Raw genomic sequence first — 17870 nt, 5'->3', positions numbered from 1 at the left:
AGGGGACTCATTTCTAGTATAAGAGTAGGTGACAGGACCCACCTAATCTGCAGGGGCTAAACAAGTCTTATTGACCAGGACTTTCTGTTTCATTCTCTTTGATTCATTAATAACACCGAAGACCTGATGGCTAGCAGGTTTTTGCAAGCATCCCTCTGACCGCAAGTGACACATTGCCTGTGCCTAATTCTTCCTGTCACTCATTTCTAAATCAGCTTTTCTAGTTCTGATTTCCCCGAGGCGAGAATTACTAACACAGTGTTCTATGTGCGTATGTATTTGTATCATAGCCAAAGAATACCTGTGTAATTTCTACACTTTCAGCCTATATTGAAATTTTCTTGTTGGTTAATTTGAATTTTTAAAACAGTATGTAGACAAACAGACCAGAGGGACAGAACTGAGCACCTACAGACACAGACACTCAAAGACACAGCTGGGATCTTTTTAAAAAGACAAAGGTACCTCAGTGAAGAAGGAGAAGTCGTCAAATACTGAGACCAGCCGCCTGGGCACCCACTAGTATTTCATAGGCGGTAGTACAATGCCCATTGTTCAGGAGGCTGAGGCAGGAGGATGGCATGCTTTCCCCAGCCCGGACCTGTCAGGCCTACATAGCAAGAGCCCATCCTAAGAGACAAAATATGTCTCTTAGGATAAACATAAATGTAAAACAGAACAAAGAAGACCACGCAGGAGAAAACATGTGTCCCTTTAGGTAGGCAATGGCTTTGTACATACAAACCAAGAGTGCAGCCATAGGATTAGACATAGACACAGAGACTCTTCCTGCACAGTTCTGCTCTCCAGAGACGCCGGCCAGAAGAATAACATAAACAGACAGGGAGAAAATATATAAAATATCTTTGTCTGATAAGACCCTGAAATACAAGCTATACAAAAAGAACTTCAACAATGTCATGGGAAAGATATTAAGCAATCTGATAAGAAATGGGAAGCTGAGAAGGGAACTCCACTCAAAACAAGCATCGTGGGTGCTCTCTGGCATGTCTGCACTGCTCTGCACTCTTAGAGTAATGACCGCACCAAGGACGTGGCACAGTTGCTGTGTGTGCTTGCCTGCCGGGCTGGAAACTCAGAGCAGGCTTTGCAGCACAGGCCTGTAATCCCAGCACATGGGAGGTAAGATGGGAGTCACGAGTGAAGTGTCATCTTCAGCTACATAACAAATCCTAGAGCAGCCTGATTTAGTAAAGACTGTCTATGACAAGCCTGTAACCAACATCACACTGGATGAAAGGTGAAAAGCTCAACTCATTGCCACTCAGATCACAAGCAAGTGTCTTCTCTGTCCACTCCAGTTCATTCAAGTTGCTGAAACAGGAGCTAAAGCACAACGGCGGCGGGAAGAGGGAGTAAAGGGGGCGCCGTTAGGAGGGAAGTCCATCGGCCTGTTCTGCTGAGGACTGGTCCTGTGCACAAAACACGCCAGGACTCCACGGAAGTGGCTTCCCTCCTCTGTAACCCTATTCACAGCAGCCACCACAAACAAACCTGGGGTGAAAGCTCAGCGAGAAAAGACCCTATCTTCAAGGGTCAGCCACTGTGGGATGTCGGGAGCCTGCAAGTCATGGAAAGACCAGGGGCCCTAAATGCATATTTCTAAATAAAGGCCATCTGAAGTTTCTCTACCTTTAGAAAAACTTCAAATGTGGTACTTTGTAAAAGACAAAACTGGGCAAACAGTAAAAAGATTAGCATTTGCCAGAAAGCATGAGGGAAAGGAAGATGAGTGCCTAGGACTTGGGGACTCTACAGAAACCCTAACGTAGACTATGAGTCTTCGGTGATAGTAAAAGGATCACTAGCAGGGCAGCTGTGGTGGCACAAACATCTAATGCCAGCACTCAAAGACGGGCCAGCAGACCTCTGTGAGGGAAGCCACATTGCTCTGAACAGGAAGTTTTATGCCAGCCAGGGCTACACAGTGAGACCCTATCTCAAAAATAAGGTAGCATGCCAGTAGAGACAGTATGCTGTGCTAATGCAGGGTTTAAAAAAAAAAAAAGGCGGCACATTTTGTGTGAAATTTTTCTATAAACCTAAATAAAACACTAAAAATAGTGGAGCTGCAAAATGGTTCATTGGGTCAGGATGCTTGCCACAAAGCCTGAGTTTGGTCCCCAGAATCACATGTGGAAGGAGACAGCAGACTCCACAAGTGTCCTCTGGGTCAGAGGCTGCTCCACGGCTGCACGGCTTCTCTCTCGTTCCCTTACTCACCCATTTCAGTTTTTCATTTCTCTTCTTTCCTTTTTTATGTGTCTGAATGTTTTTGCCTACACATATGTCTGTGCTTGCCCGGTGCTGGAGTTATTGGCAGTTGTGGGTAGTTATGTGGGTGAAGTTAAACCAGGTAGGCCGTGAGAGCAGCTAGTGCTTGCTCGCTCGGAACCACCCAGCCGTTGTACAAGCCCTCACTTGATTACTTTCAACCTTTCTGCTTCAGTTTTCATTGAGAAGAAGTGTTTTCTTAAAAAAACCTATTAGTTTACATATAGCTTCAGATATACTTCATATCAAGTACTGGAATATTACTCAATGAAAGGCAATGCCTTTATTATGTGTCCCGTGTCAGGAGTTGTAGGCCGCTTTCAGACATTCCTGCTGCAGCATGGCAACCAAACAACTGGCCAAATTGAAACTAATTGTTTTTGTTTTTGTTTTTGTTTTCTATGAAAGGACAAATTTGCTTTAGAAGCTGTGCCCTATAAAGAAGAAATTGAGGCTCTCAAAATGCAGCTGGTGAAGACTGACCTAGAGAAGAAAGCAGACGCCAAGGAATTTGAAAAGCAGTATGTCTGTCTTTTGCTCTCCTTGACCATGGCTTTAGTCACATAACATTCCTTTACAGGCCACATAGACATCTTTGAAGTAGTTTACTTTTCAGAAAGTAACTTATTAAAAAATTTAATTTTTAAAAAATATATGCACCCACAGGTTTCAAACTCATTAAACTGTGATTACATAAGCAACATTAGAAGTTAGGGCCAGCTGCAGCTGTGGCGTAGCTACTGGCAGAGTGCTTGCCTGCAGTGAGCCAGGCCCTGCTTTGGTCCCCAGCACTGAGGACATGAGCACGGCTTGTCATTCTGCAGGGTGCCTCTGGCTGCTTCTCCCTCAAAGGACAGAGTAGCCTGTGGTCCTGTGACTGTTGACCTTTGCTTTTCTGTGCACGCCCAAGGGCGTGTGACTAAGACTTGTTGGTTCTGCTAATTCCCTTTCTCCTCCTGTTGTGTTTCATGTAGAGATTGTTTTCTTTTGGTACTTGGGTCCCTCAGCATACCCACTTCCTATTCACTCATTGCCCAGTTATACATGGTAGCATACCAAAAGTACAGTGAGACGATCACTGGGCATGAGAAGGAACTGAATTCCCAGTCTGCTGTCACCGTAAACAGATGCTGGTCTCATCCAGCCCTGGCTTTGAGTAAAAGGGGGGGGGGGGCAATGTAAGAGAAGGTCCCATGGTGTAGCCCAGCTCCACAGATGGTCTCCCTCGTCAGCAGTGTCGCTTAACTCTGCCTGGAAAGTGGGAACTAGAAAGGGCAGTTTCACCTATAAATATAGTCAGCATTTGTTCTCATAGTTTTTGGTTTTTTGAGACAGGCTTTATCTGGGTAGCCCTGAAGAGTGCTTTGTAGAGCAGGTTGGCCTCAAGCTCAGATCTGCCAGCCCAGAGGGACTGAAGTAAAGGCGTGTCACAACAACTGGCACCAATTCATAGCTTTTAAGAGCAGTATAATTTCTGAGGCAGCATTATAATTTATCATGGCTAATTAATGCTTGGAGTGCTGACTGACAATTCATAAAGTATCTCTTTCTCCTGGGAAGTAGTGTCAAATTTGAGCTTTGACTCTTTGCCATAAATCAGAGTTGTGGTAAGGATTTGCTGTCCTGGCAGTATGGAAATTGTTTGCTTTGGTTTGCTTTGGTTTTGTTTCTTTTCATTCTCTAGTGGTTTCCCATTTATATCACTCTGTGGTAATAGTTTATAATGTCTCCAAAAATAATGTTGTCCAGATATAACTAACATCACCTGGTATTATGTTTCCAGAAGTTTTAAATGAATTATTCTCTCAATAATAAAGCTAGACTGTTTCTACAACTGAACCGGACCCTTGCATTTGGGTGTAGGCACGAGAGCCCAGCTGTATTCCAGGGGCATAGGGGCGTTATGTCAGCATGATATCAAGTTAGAAACTTTGCAGCAGTTCTAGTTACTCTTCCACATAAAATCACATGAATATTTACATGTCTTTATTATTTTATTCTTGTTAGAATTCTTTATCTAAAGAATTCTGTTAAACATCAAGAAGAAATGATAAGGCTACTGAGAGAAAATCTTAGAAGAAATCAACAGTCCCAGGATATCTCAGGTAAGTGGAAGAGTACAGGCAGTGGTGATGATGGTGGTGATGGTGACAATGGTGGTGGTGGTGGTGGTGGTGGTGATGATGATGATCATGGTGATGGTGGAGATGGTTATTTATTATGCAATGCATCCCAACTGCAGTTTCCCCTACTTCCACTCCGAGTTTACCCCAACAACAACAACTCCTCTCCCCCAGATCTTCTCCATTTAGTTAACATGTCTATGTTGAGCACTCAGTGTACTAAGTGACCTGGGGGCAGTCTCTGTATGACCTGCAGTAAGATAGCAACTGACAAACCCCACAGTGATCAGAGCATAGATCAACATATAATGGCTCTGATTATAAAAGGCCACTGTTGCCGCAGTTAGGGCAGAATGAATGCACCTGAGGCAGGCTGTAGGGGAAGGAGCGCTGATGGTCAAGTAGATGGAGGATCAGGGAAAAGGAGAAAAATCATAAGAGACATCCAGTAAATGGGTTTCATAGTGGCCTGTTACAAGTTTCAGTGTTTCTATGATTTTGAACATCAGAGCTAATTAAGATTATCTGCCTGGCTGGTCATGGCAGCATATGCCTATATATCCAGTACTCTGGAGGCTTCTGCTGGAGGGTCAGTACCAGGTCAGAGCCAGCCTGGGCAACACTCAAGACCCCTGTTGATTCTTTACTTAAAAAAGAAATATTATCAACCTGTGTGTGTGTCTGCCTCCTGCAGTGATATCAGAAGACTCCCAGTGTCTGAGTAAACCTCTGACCTGTGGGGGTGGCAGTGGGATTGTACAGAACACAAAAGCTCTGATCCTGAGAAGTGAATATAAAAGGATGGAAAGTGAAAATTCTAAGTTAAAGCAGCAAAATGAGCAGCTAAGAAAGCAAAACAATCAACTATTAAGGTAAGTTCTAAACCCGGTCACACCTCTAATCCCAGCCCTCCAGAGGCAGAGGCAGGCAGATCTCTGAGTTCAAGACCAACCTTGAATAGTAAGCGTGCAGTAAGTTCCTAGACAGCCAAGGATATATAATAGAGAGAACTTATCCCAATTAATTAATTAAAAAAAATAATCTGAGCAAACAAAAAAGGAAAGTTCTCCGTGCATGGCAGATGCAGTGTTATAGCTACCTCATATGTTCTATATTATTGTATATATTTCCTGCAGTTATCAGCCTTTTACTAATTTTGGGAAAAGAAATTTTTAGAGATTATGTAGAGAATGCTTGTTTATTTTAGAAGAAATGGGAATCTAGTGTTTCCCATTTGTTACTCATTAACTGTGCAAACTCGTGTGTGTGTGTGTGTGTGTGTGTGTGTGTGTGTGTGTGTGTGTCTGTCTGTCTGTCTGTCTGTCTGTGGCCAGAGGTCAGCTTTGCGTGTCTTTCTACTCATTTCTCCAACTTGTTTTTGAGACTGGGTCTCTGACTGAACCTGGAGCTCTAGATCAGCTGACCTGGCTCGCCAGCAAATTCCAGAGAGCTCTGAGCCTCCCGCTCCACAGCACCGCCGTGTAGCATGCGCTGTGCACCCAGGGTTTTGTTTACTTGGAATCTAGGAGTCAGACCTGAGTCCTTTACCCACTGAACCTTCCCAGCTGTTCTGAACCGTTGGTAACTAGGCCAAGTACTAGGAAATGAACATGGAGATGAGAGCTGTCCCAAGCCAGTAAAGAGTCAGGGAAGCTGCCAGGACCCTGAGCGCAGTCCTGTACCTACTGACACGGGCGGCTTAGAGCACAGCATCATTTGCCTTCTGCCACGGAAGGGCACAACCTTTGTACCAAGCACTATACTCATAGAACGGTGGGAGAAAATGGTGCACCGAGGGTAAAGAGCTAGAGTGTGGCCCCGTAGCAGAGCGCTTGCCCAGGGTGGCCTAGGCCCTAGATTCCACTCACCAGCGCTGCAGAAATGAGCAAATGAATCAAGTATCCCGGGCCAAGTAACAACTAAATCATCTTTAACATAGAGTTACATTAAGCAAAAACAAAGGGCCTAATGGAGTATAGTTCTATAGTCACAGAACTCAGGAGAAAGAGGAAAGTCAGGAGGTTGAGGCCATCAGAACTCTGTTGAGACCCTCCCTCTCCCTCCCACGGAAGCATGGCGTGGGGAAGGTGAGAAGGAGGAGTCTGATCGTGTCTAGAGAGGTTCAGGGAGTGAAGACATGGCAACCAAAGAAGGAAGAGAAGCAGGAAAGGCCAAAATATACTTCTGTAATGGTTTAATAAACATGCTATAAATCTGATTTATCAATTATTACAGCACTGCATAAACTACTCTCAATGTTTTGGATTCATTAAATACGATGTCCAACTTTGAATATATTTTTAATTTTTTTCAAAACTCCACAATCAAAAATGTTTAGTTTAATTATTCAATTTATATAGCTCCTTTTCTGAACCATGAAAGTAGTCCAAACAGAAAGTGTTAAGGTGAAATTAAAATACAGGGGGCTGGAGAGATGGCTCAGACGTTAAGAGCACTGACACAGAGGTCCTGAGTTCAATTCCCAGCACCCACATGGTGGCTCATGGCCATCTGTAATGGGATCCAATGCCCTCTTCTGGTATGTCTGAAGAGAGTGATAGTATATTCACATACATAAAATAAATAAATATTAAAAAAAATACAGATGTAATAAAATGGTAAATTTGTGTTATATATTTCAGAAGGGTTCTTTCAAATTTTTCTCCATGCCCACATTGAGGAATTGAGCTGTCTAATCTCTCTTTCTGCTTCCATTCAAGTGATAACTCTCAACTTTCCAAGGAGATTAAAACCTGGGAAGAAAACACTCTTAAAAGAGACAGTTACAGAGAAGCAGCTTGTGAGAATTCTCCAAAGTCTCCTAAAGTGACTGGGACAGATTCTAAAAGGAGACAGAACACAATCCCTCAGTGCAGGGAACGAAATTTCCAGGATCCTATGCCAAAAGATTCCCCCAAATCCTGGTTTTTTGATAACCGGTCGAAGTCTCTACCAGCACCTCACCCCGTCCGCTATTTTGATAACTCCAGCTTAGGGCTGTTACCAGGTAAGTAACGGCTCGGGTTGCTGGTGTCACTGGAAATGAGAAACCACGTGGGTTCCGTTCATGTGCTGAGCCGGGGAGTCAGCCACTGCTGCTCAGTAGCTCGGCTGTCCGAATTCATGTCCCTGTTGTCACGGTTACTTCACAGTTACGTGTTGCACACTAGACTCCCAGGTCACCGTGTCACCTGCCACTGCGGGACATCAGTCCTCCACCTGCTGCCAGGGAAGGGAGAGTCATTGCCACACTTCCAGAAGCACCACATTTGACTCTTCACCACGCAAGTCTGCACTTGGCTCAGAGCTTCTCAGAGACAGCTGTGTGCCCTATGACAGACGTGTTTTTGAAGTCCTCCTTCGTCTGTGAGAGAGTCATCCCGGGACCCCGGGAACTGAAATCCTAGAGAGCATAAATCCTATGTACTGAAGGAAGTGACTTAGGCGACGCTAGCTTGTTCAGACTGCCAGCATCACTAGTGGTACTTGTGAGTTACTAAGTAAACTAAAGTTCCTTGGGTACAAGCTCTACCCCAGGATTGCAACCATATACTACTCCCATTCTACCACTGATTACCAAACAGTGTGGTATTTTTTAAAAACTAATTCAAAACTTGAGAGGTAATGCAGCAGGTATAAACACCTGCTGCTCTTGCAAGAAGACCAGGGTTGCATCCCCAGTCCCCATGGCAGCTCACTGCCATGTAACTGCAAGTCCAGGGGTCTTCTGGCCGCCGAGGGCGCCATGCGTGAGTCTGGTGCATATGCACACATGCAGATGCATATGCATACATGCAGATGCATATAAACACACACAGGCAGCAGGTGTAAGACAGGCATATGGCCCGCACCCTCTTTTTTAACCCTTGTTGCTAAATGTCCATATAAAGAGCAAACATGCTGCTGGCTACGTTCACTGTTGGCCTGCATGTGTGTTCCAGGGTTGACCGCTCAGAGCTTCGTTCAGGAAGCTCACACCTGTCGAGGATGCTCTCTCTCTCTCTCTCTCTCTCTCTCTCTCTCTCTCTCAGCTGTTATTAATAGCTTGTGGCTTCCCTCCTCAATGAGGCGCTGCGACTTCTCCCATCCAGTTTGGGATGTTACTATTATTGTGATTGTTTAAGAAACCATGTTGAGATGTGATGGGTGTAGTGCCCTATCATAGCTGGAAGCCATGGTCTCTCAGACTCCCTGGCTCCCTGGCTCCCTGGCTCTTATAGTCCTTCCAACCCTCTTCTGCCTGGGCCTTGGGTAAAGGAGTTGTACTCTAGATGTAACAACTGAGTCTGTGCCCCACAGTCCGTTGTCTGCATTTTGACTAGCTGTGACATCCTATAATGGCCTCCTGCTGTTGTGCTGGAGGAAAACTTTCTTTGAGGAGGAGTGAGGCCTCCCCTTACTGTGGGCACAAACCTGAGTGTTTAGAATGGTTAGTGTTACTGGTTTAAGAAAGTGGTGGTAGTAGGTTCTCCTTGGGTCTGTGATCTCTCCAGCTATGAATAGCTGTCTAGGCTTACAGTACAGGAATGAGTTATCTATGCTAACAGCTGTCTAATTGGATTTAAGGCCTGCAATTAGCCCTAAAATAAAAGTACCGCTCTTTAGCTACTGTGGCTGTACTGTAGATGCAGTCACTGTGGTCTGTAGGCCTCACAGCTAGGTAGGACTCCCAACTGTGCGGACAGCTGCTGATGCTGTCTATGTGAGCCGCTCCTCTGCAAAGAGGCTAACACACTTTGTTCCCTAGTATGCAACAAGGAAAACCAGGCGGAGTTTGTAGTTGAGTCACATTAAACCTCAAGTTAACTGACTGAGGATACCTTATGGGTCCTTAGCTGTATGCAGAGTATCGTTTCCCAGCACCGTCTGACAGAATGGGGTGTGCCCCGCTGATGGGGAAGTGTACCTGCTGCTTTACCAAACACTCACCCTTCTTTCCTTCAGCGTCTGCATCAGTGCCTTTTCTGCCTCCTGACGAGCTTGCTCCCATGTGTATTTGAATAGAATTGATTGGTTTTTTATTTCCTTTCTCAGAGGAACCAGCTGAAGTAGAGAATGTGGAGCCTAAGACAGCCCTTTGCCACGCCTCCTCGGGAAACGACGTGTCCGAGTGCAAAATGCAGTAGATGCCCTCAGAGCGCCCGCGGCGGCTTTCTCCATGTGTCCACCCTGACAGTGATGATGTAGCCCGACTTAACTTCAGTTTAATTCCCACTTTACAATTAGAAGACGGAGGAACAAGCAACGGACTGATTGCAGTTCCTTCTTACACTTGTGACATTCCAGACATTAACTGAATTCTTAATTATTTTTATATATTACAAAGAGTGTCTTGAAGGAAATGTTTAGTCTTTGCATATGGTATGACATGTATACATTTCATTAAAGTTACTCATGTATGAACATTCTGGAGCATAGCACGTAAGATGAGCCTTGTGCTATGGCAAGACTTTCCCTGGGAAGACTAAACACATGTCTGCGCACCCTGGCAGGGAGCCAGACCAAGCCCAGACCGCACCTTCGACCTTCCCAGCCACAGGGTTTTGCTCAGCCACTGTCGCATAAGCAGGTCCACCCTGCTGGCGTTTAGCACACAGAATCTGTGAGAATGGTGCTTCACCAGCCCATACGGCCCCCTTGGGCACTGGAATCCAGCCAGCAAGGTTTCCAATTCTCCAGTCCAGTCGCAGCTTGGTTTCCCCACAACCTGCAGTTACAGCAGCACACAGTGTCTCCAGAAATAGGGCCTAACAGACCTGATTTGACATACAAAAAAAGGACTAGCCTTTCTTTAGTAGCTTTTGTGACTGGTGGGGCCTGGAGGGCTCCCGGAGACTGGAAGCATTTTGTGTTGGCTGGAGAGTCCGCATGTTGGGGGAGGGGGGGAGGCTGCGGCAGCAGTACTGCCGCCCTAATTCACAGCACCCCTTCCCCAGCACCCAGTGTCCTGAACGCAAAATAGCCCAAATAGCAAGTGGTGGAGCTTCAGCAGCCGCAACCACACTGCGACCACGCTTCACTAACTGCGGCCTGGTCCTCAGCGAGCTGGCGAGCCAGCTTCTTTCAGCTGCCTTTGTGCCCTGCAAGGCCAACAAAGCCTTGGTTTTAGGTCGCCTGCCTCGCTTCGGGTGGGACAGCCCCAGAGGCTTCCATCCTCTCCAAAGATGTCAGCCTTGGCCCCCCACCCCCATCTTCTCATCTCAGGATGTCAAAGGCGAGCAGCAGCAGCCCCAAGGCTGAATTTATCATCAGTGGGAAATACAAACTGGTGCGGAAGATCGGATCTGGCTCCTTCAGGGACATTTATCTAGCGATCAACATCACCAATGGCGAGGAAGTGGCAGTGAAACTAGAATCCCAGAAGGCCAGGCATCCAGTTGCTGTACAAGCGCAAACTGTAAGAATCTTCAAGGTGGGGTTGGCATCCCCCATACAGTGGTATGAACAAGAAAAAGACTAAAATGTGCTAGTCATGGATCTTCTGGGAACCAGCCTTGAAGACCTCTTCAATTTCTGTTCAAGAAGGTTCGCTGTGAAGACCGTACTTATGTTAGCTGACCAGATAATCAGTAGAATTGAATATGTGCATACAAAGAAGTTTGTACAGAGACCGTAAGCCAGATAACTTCCTAATGGGTATTGGGCATCACCGTAATAAAGTATTCCTTATTGATTCTGGCTTGGCCAAAAAGTACAGTGACAGCAGGACAAGGCAACACATACAGAGAAGAGAAGAGAAAACCTCACTGGCACTGCCTGATGCACCGGCATCAATGCGTATCTTGGTATTGAGCAGAGTTGCCGAGGTGACATGGAATCTTTAGGATATGTTTTGAATTATTTTAATAGAACCAGTCTGTTATGACTGCAACAAAGAAACAGAAGTATGAAAAGATAAGTGAAAAGATGTCCACTCCTGCTGAACTTTTGTGTAAGGGGTTTCCTGCAGAATTTGCCATGTACTTAAATTACTTAGGAAGCTCTGGATTGCATGTCTCTGAGGCAGCTATTCTGCATCCCTTTCAGGACCCTGAACCACCAGGATGACTACACATTTGACTGGACGATATTAAAGCAGAAAGCAGCCCAGCGGGCAGCCTCTTCCAGAGGTCAGGGTCAGGGCGCAAACCCCCACAGGTCTCTAAGCATGAACTGAGGAAGAGAAGCAGCAGAGCAGACGATTTGAGCAGCACTTGTTTCTCCCCAGATCATAGCACACTAGCCAGTGGTTGTGAACAACCATTTACTTGGTGTAAAGAACTTATTTTCTTTATAAACCGGCTCTGGGTAGCACCACTGTTCCTGTGCTTGTGAATATTAACTGAGGTAGTGAAGCATGGTGTCCGGTTTTCTATTGCATTTTTTTTTCAAGTGGAAAAGTTAACTAAATGGTTGGCACATGAATTGGTGGAGAAATTGTGCATATGCCAATTTTTTTTGTTAAAATCTTCTGAACTATACCGCTTTGAGATCTCATTTCAGAAGAACGGCATGAACTGTCTTCGGGCACAGTTGTGATGATTGTAAATGTTCACAATTGTGTGTTCTTAGGGTTTTCCATCCCTGGGGTTTGCAAGTTGTTAACTTAAAACATTCTTTAAATGGCTGGCTTTTTTTTTTTCCGGCCAGCTGATATGGTAGCAACCAAAGATTCCAGTGTTTGAACATTTGAAAGACTGCCTGCTTACCTGTGCTAGAAATAACAGCATCTAAAGTGAAGACTTAAGAAAAAAAACATAGCGACTACTAGATTATCTTTAGGATTCTGCATTAGCTCTATAATGTTATTGCTATTAAAAAAAAGCATATTTGTCACAAATTTAGTTACCGTCTTACAGCTGAACGCATGTGTGTTGCTTAGATAAATGTAATCACCATAAACATCTATATGATGTAGGATTTTGTTTTTATTTTGAAATGGGAGCTTTTTGTTTACAAGTTCATTAAAAACTAAAAACTGTTCTGTTAAAAAAAAAAAGGAAAGGAAGAAAGGAAAAAAAGAAAAGAAAAAAGAAAGTCTGTGGTCATCTGTTATCAGCAAGTGTCCCAGGAGCCCAGAAGTTCACAGCTAAGAAGACACTAAAGTGAAACAACGCAGCGTGGATGCTCCGTCCGTTTGATCGTCCCTACTTGGACTGCTCTATCATGGGGTCTACTGTGAACCGCTCAGGATTTAAAGCCGTAGTTCTCAACCTTCCTAATTCTATGACCCTTATTCAGTTCCTCACGTTGTGGGGACCCCACCACCACCACAAAATATTCTGTTGCTGCTTCATGACTGATTTTGCCACTGTTGTGAATCGTAATGTAAGCATCCGATGCCCATGATACCTGATGTGCGACCCCAGGTTGAGAACAGTGTTACAGCCTTCCAGACGCCCCTTAGTACACAGTTGGCTTTCTATCAGTGTTTACCTTAGGAACTCCAGCTGGACACAAATCTTGCCACGTTTGTCTTTAAAAAACCCAGACAGCCCTTTACCGTTTTCTTCTCTCTGTTGCTCCCACTCTTCACAGGTGCTTCACATGAGATCTAGGATGCTGAGATCTGCCAAAGCCTTTCCTACTCTACAAAGATCTTGCCCCACCAAAGAGCTCAGCGAAGCTCACAGCCTTGTGGTCCCTGCTGGATCAACCATTTCCTTAACTCCTCTGTGAGCACAATCACTCTGAGGTTCAAACACAGCTTTCCTCATTCCTAGTCCCTTCACTAATGTCCGCTTCTCCTCTGTGGTCCTCTAGCCCCCATGTGTGGTGACATCTGATGGGAATAACCAAGTGTTCTAATGGCTCTGCCGTCAAGGACTGATGTTCCTCATCCTGCTGCAGTTCATGCAGCCTTTGGCTTTAGGAGGAGGAGTTACATTACTCGGTATTTCTGCCTCCACGGCAGTCAGGTGGGTCCCAAGCACAGCCTCACAAGCCGGCTGCAACGGTTCTTTCATTGTTTCTTAAAGTCTCTTCTAGTCCCAATAGGTACAAGTGCTGAATATTTCCTGATCACTCTAGTGTACTGGGCCATTGTTAAAGCCCCAACTGCATGCTGAATTACAGACTTCCCTTGTTTTGTCCCTTAAAGGCTGAACTACGGTATCTTCTACCTTTAGTCTGTTCTCTTCCTCTGCTTCCTCTCTCCGAATCATTTTCCGAGTTCTTGCACCATGAAGGGCTTCTCCTTCTGGCCCCCAAGTATTAAGCAGCAAGTCAGCACCTCCGTCTCATCCTCTCCCTTCTGCAGTGTTCTCAGCAAATCAGAGGCTGACACAGGCGATGCTTGCCGCAGCTCCCTTTCTTGTCTCCTTTATACAAACAAGCTCCTGATAGGCCCCCATCTTGTCCTCAGATACATTTTGAACTATATGCAACAGAAACCAGACAGCGTCTGCCACGGCTTGCTGGTATCTCAATCTTTACACACTAATCTTAAAGGCTGCAAATCTCCAGTAAACCAGTGGTTCTCGGCCCGAGAGTTGCTGCCCCTTTGAGGGTACACATCAGATATTCTGCATGTCAAATATTTACATGTGCCTGGGGACCACCACAACCTGAGGAATTGTATTAAAAGGTCGCAGCATTAGAAGTTTTGAGAACCACTGCAACCCTTTGTTTTCACAGCATCTCTATTCTGGTGGACCCCGCTCAACATACCACATGAAGGCTCAACCTATGCCACATGAAGATGAGACTGCCTTCCTAGGATTCCTCCCCAACACTCCTAACCCTGATAGCTCAGCCTTAGTTGTGCATTTCCTTAGCCACTGCAAAAACCATGTAACCACGGCCATAGCACAGAGGCTATCAACAGCCACTGGAGGACTCTGGTCAGCGCCAGGGTGGTGAGCTTGGTTCTAGCAGGCCTTGCCCGCCTCCATAATTCCCTCTGCCTTGCTAAAAATCACTAGATTGCATTCCTAAAGTTAGCCGCCAAAGTCTGTTCCCTTATTTGGCCACTTCCCCCTAAGGCTGAAGGTCCTATACCAAGCTATAAAAGTATAGAACTTCAGTAATCAAAAGCCTTTGGCTCTCCTAATTAACTTGTCTGATTGAAAGTAAACACTTTATCTTTCCCCTTTTACCTTTGTAAACTGTCATTTTCCCAGGTGCCACATATGTCTCCTCTTTATCCAGTGACTTTGTCAAATACCCCTCTTCCCTCTCCCTTGTTCCCCTTCTCCTCATCCTCAATCTTCTTTGTCTCTAATTCCATGTCCTTTGCCCCTCCAGGGCAAATAAATCTTTGTGCTGAGAACCTGGTCTTGCAGGTCCTGAGCTATGCTTGCTCTCCATACACCACACAGGGAAGGGCAGCTGCTGGAATTTCCCCGTGGACGCTCTGCAGTCAGGCTCCAGCCCTGTGTATGCCTTGCTACCCACAGCCAGGACCCTGCACTTGACTCCTCCCTAACTCACCTTTGGCTCTGCTGTGCCAGTTATGTTGTGTAACAAAACGTTTCCTGGGGAGGGATGACACACACTGTTAGAGTCTGAACACATTCACCATGAAAGCCAAGTTCAAGCCAACAAAAATATCGTTAGTCAGAAACTGATCTATCAGGGAGACAACTGGGTTTGGGATGCAAAGCATGTCAGCCTGGGACGTTGGGGGCAAGGAGCAGGCAAAACACCCAAATTAGCTAGGGTAGGAGTCGCCAATCAGGTACATGCATGTTGTACATGTAACTGACTTTCTTAAGAGCATTACTACCTGTCAAATACTTCAGATGGCTTCCCTGGTCACTTGGCCTGGATGGAGACCAGCCATCAGCCTCTAGCAGCTAGTGGGTTTCATTCCTGACTGGGCGCTAACCAACAAAACAGGAACCCTAGTCTTAGGTTCATTTGGGGCACCTGGGGCCAGAAGTTGTTTCTGGGAATTTAGCTGTTCCTTATAATTCAGTCTAGGATGAGATGGAGATTATATACAAGATGGGGTCTCTGAGCTAAGGGGCCTCTTACATCTGCTCACCCAGTCAGGAAGCCCATGACAAACCAAAATACAGTCAGAATACAGACAATACCAAAGTACAGCACAGTGAACCATGAGTTTGACTGGGGTTACTTATGGTATGGGTAAGAACTTCCTTACAGGAGCAAAGATAGCTTGACAGCAGCTGCATCCCCCAGGCTTACCCCATCCTCAGCACAGATGGCAGCTCACAAAAGTTGAGAATCTGGAGTATACTGAATGGTCTACAGGCTGGAAGGTGTCTCTTCCAAGTGACTTGTCTAAACCTCTTCCAGTAGCTTGGCCAGGCTTTGCTTCTAGGCATCGGGTCTGGTCTAGAGTCTTCTTTTCAGCTTGTCTTTTCTGAGTCTTAGTCACAGTCTGGCTTGTCTAAGTGTCGTCTATTCTTGTGAGAGGGTCTCAGCTTTTATTACTAACTCTGGCAAGGTGCCTAGTGAATCTGGTCCGTTTCAGGGACTTCCTGATGCTATTTTGAATTGTTTACCTTCCTGTTTAAGGAGTTTCCTTGCAGGGTGGAATGTTTCAATCTCAGAGGAAACTGTTACACAACAAACTTGAGTTAACAAAATTACAGGCTTTGTTTCATACCTTTAAATGTGTTTCATACCTTTAAACCCTTAAGATTTAGGGTTGAGGAAATGGCTCCGTGAGTAGAGTGACTGTCACATAAACATAAGGACACTCTGATCCCCAGCGCCTGCATAAAAAGCCAAGCAATGGCCTGAACTCTAGTGCTGCGGAGGTGCTGACAAGCTAGCTCATCCATCCCTGGGGCTGGCTCTCCTGCCAACCCAACCTACTGGGAGAGTTCAGGCCTTTGAGATCCTGTGTGAAAAAGCAAGGTGGTAGCTTCCACAGAACTATACCGAACTGCCCTCTGCCCTCCATGTTTACGTAAATACATACACACACAATTTAAAATATTCCCGTTAAATCTACATCATAACTCCATGTACAACAGTTTGGGTTTGAGAGAGGGGGCTCCTGCTTTTGTTCAGGAGTGAAACCACATATGATGTGAATCTTCTTCCTCTGAGATTAGGTCTTATTGTGAAACCTACTTTGTCCTTGTAATCACCTACCTCAGCCTCCCAAGTACAGGGACTGTAGACAGGGCCCTTGTGTTTAAATCTTAGGGAGAGAGAGGCAGAGACAGAGACAGAAGTTAGACTTTAAAAGAAATAATCATTTTTAAAAAACGTCTTTCAAGCCCTTGGGAAGTTGAGGGAAAGACGTGTCTATTAAAACAAGGAGCACAGGCAGAACAGAGTCCGCTGTAATAAGCTGACAGTTAGCCTGCAGGTGTGTGCCAGACACTGGGTCGCACCTGCACACTGTGCCCCTCCTGCACACTGTGCCCCTCCTCGCCACACCCCTAGCAGAGCCGCTGTTTCATTCTCCTCCATATACAGAACACTATAGGTTGGCCAGTTTACAGGTCCTACTAACTCAGCTACTGTGGGGATACACAGGATTTATATCTTTTTATTTTAAACTGGGCTTCCGTGCTGAATGAGGGTAGGGTTGGTTCTTGTTCTGCATGAGGGTCTTCTGCAGTCCAGGCTGGCTGTGAAGATAAAATCAAACTTTGTGATCCTCTTGCATGCATTTGTGTTCAGTGACAGACAAGGTTCCATCGTCCTGGGCTTTATGCATACAGTGCTAGAGACTGAAGTCGGGACCTGCAGCATGCCTTTGAGGGAAGAAAAGAAAGCACTCACAGCGCAGGAAGCCTGTTGTTTTGTTGTGTTTGTCTGCGTTATTTTAAACCTGTCAATACCACCTAACACCAACAACAAACAAACAAAACACAGACAAGCAATGGTCACAAGTTTCTGCACAGAGGAGCGAGCCGCCCCAAGCCAGCCTTGAAGAACCAGCTCTCCGCCTTGCTCTGCTCTGTCCGACCCATGTGCACCCGACTGACTGACTGACTGACTGGGAAACCCACACCTCAGTGGCTGCTCAGAAAGAGGAGCAGAACCCAGAACCTTCTGGGAGGTATCACTTTTCTCTTCAAGAAAGAAGCCCTCAGAAAGTACACCCTGCGTCCCCACTGGACCTGCATGGCTGGCCAGCCCAAGCAACAAAGGAGGCTAGCAATGCGATAGCTTTGTTTTGTAACCTTCCGCAGTGCTATGGCACAGTGTGCCAAAAGTGTATTGAGCCCCTCGAGTTATGCAGGGCATTCACAGAAGCCCTACATGATCACCGTGTACACTAGTCAGATTAACCCACAAGTCTCTGGCCCAGCCGAGACCTAGTTCCTCCCTCACAGCTCCATACTTGTGTTCTTTTGCTCTGTTCATTTCAAGATTTCCATCCTAGCTGGGTGTGCTCCACAGCTCCAAGCCCGGTGTAGTCAGGATGCCAGCGTCCTGCAACTAAAGGGTTTTAGTGTTAGACTTGACTACACATGACAGATTAATATCAGAAACAAGACTTTGGCCACAGGGGAGTTTTCTTTTCCTCCCTCAAAGCTATCT

The 17870-nt window shown here is 45.7% G+C and overlaps 1 protein-coding gene and 1 pseudogene across 13 annotated transcripts in view; both read left to right on the top strand.

The window, feature by feature from the left end:
* Positions 1-9826, top strand: part of Cenpe (centromere protein E) — a 62658-nt gene extending 52832 nt beyond the window's left edge. For all 13 annotated transcript variants that reach the window (XM_052179196.1, XM_052179204.1, XM_052179206.1 and 10 more), the window contains 5 exons: positions 2704-2816; positions 4303-4400; positions 5113-5290; positions 7139-7425; positions 9453-9826. In XM_052179196.1, coding sequence (XP_052035156.1) covers positions 2704-2816; positions 4303-4400; positions 5113-5290; positions 7139-7425; positions 9453-9544 — 768 coding nt within the window. In that variant the 3' untranslated portion in view covers positions 9545-9826. The remainder of the gene's footprint in view (positions 1-2703; positions 2817-4302; positions 4401-5112; positions 5291-7138; positions 7426-9452) is intronic.
* An 85-nt stretch (positions 9827-9911) lies between these two features.
* On the top strand, positions 9912-11863 carry LOC127682668 (casein kinase I-like; annotated as a pseudogene).
* Positions 11864-17870: the final 6007 nt, after the last annotated feature.

This window comes from Apodemus sylvaticus, chromosome 4 (genome assembly GCF_947179515.1).
Source record: "Apodemus sylvaticus chromosome 4, mApoSyl1.1, whole genome shotgun sequence".
Lineage (NCBI taxonomy): Eukaryota > Metazoa > Chordata > Mammalia > Rodentia > Muridae > Apodemus > Apodemus sylvaticus.
Note: the sequence above shows the minus strand (reverse complement) of the source record. Positions and strands in the feature narration are given on the sequence as shown.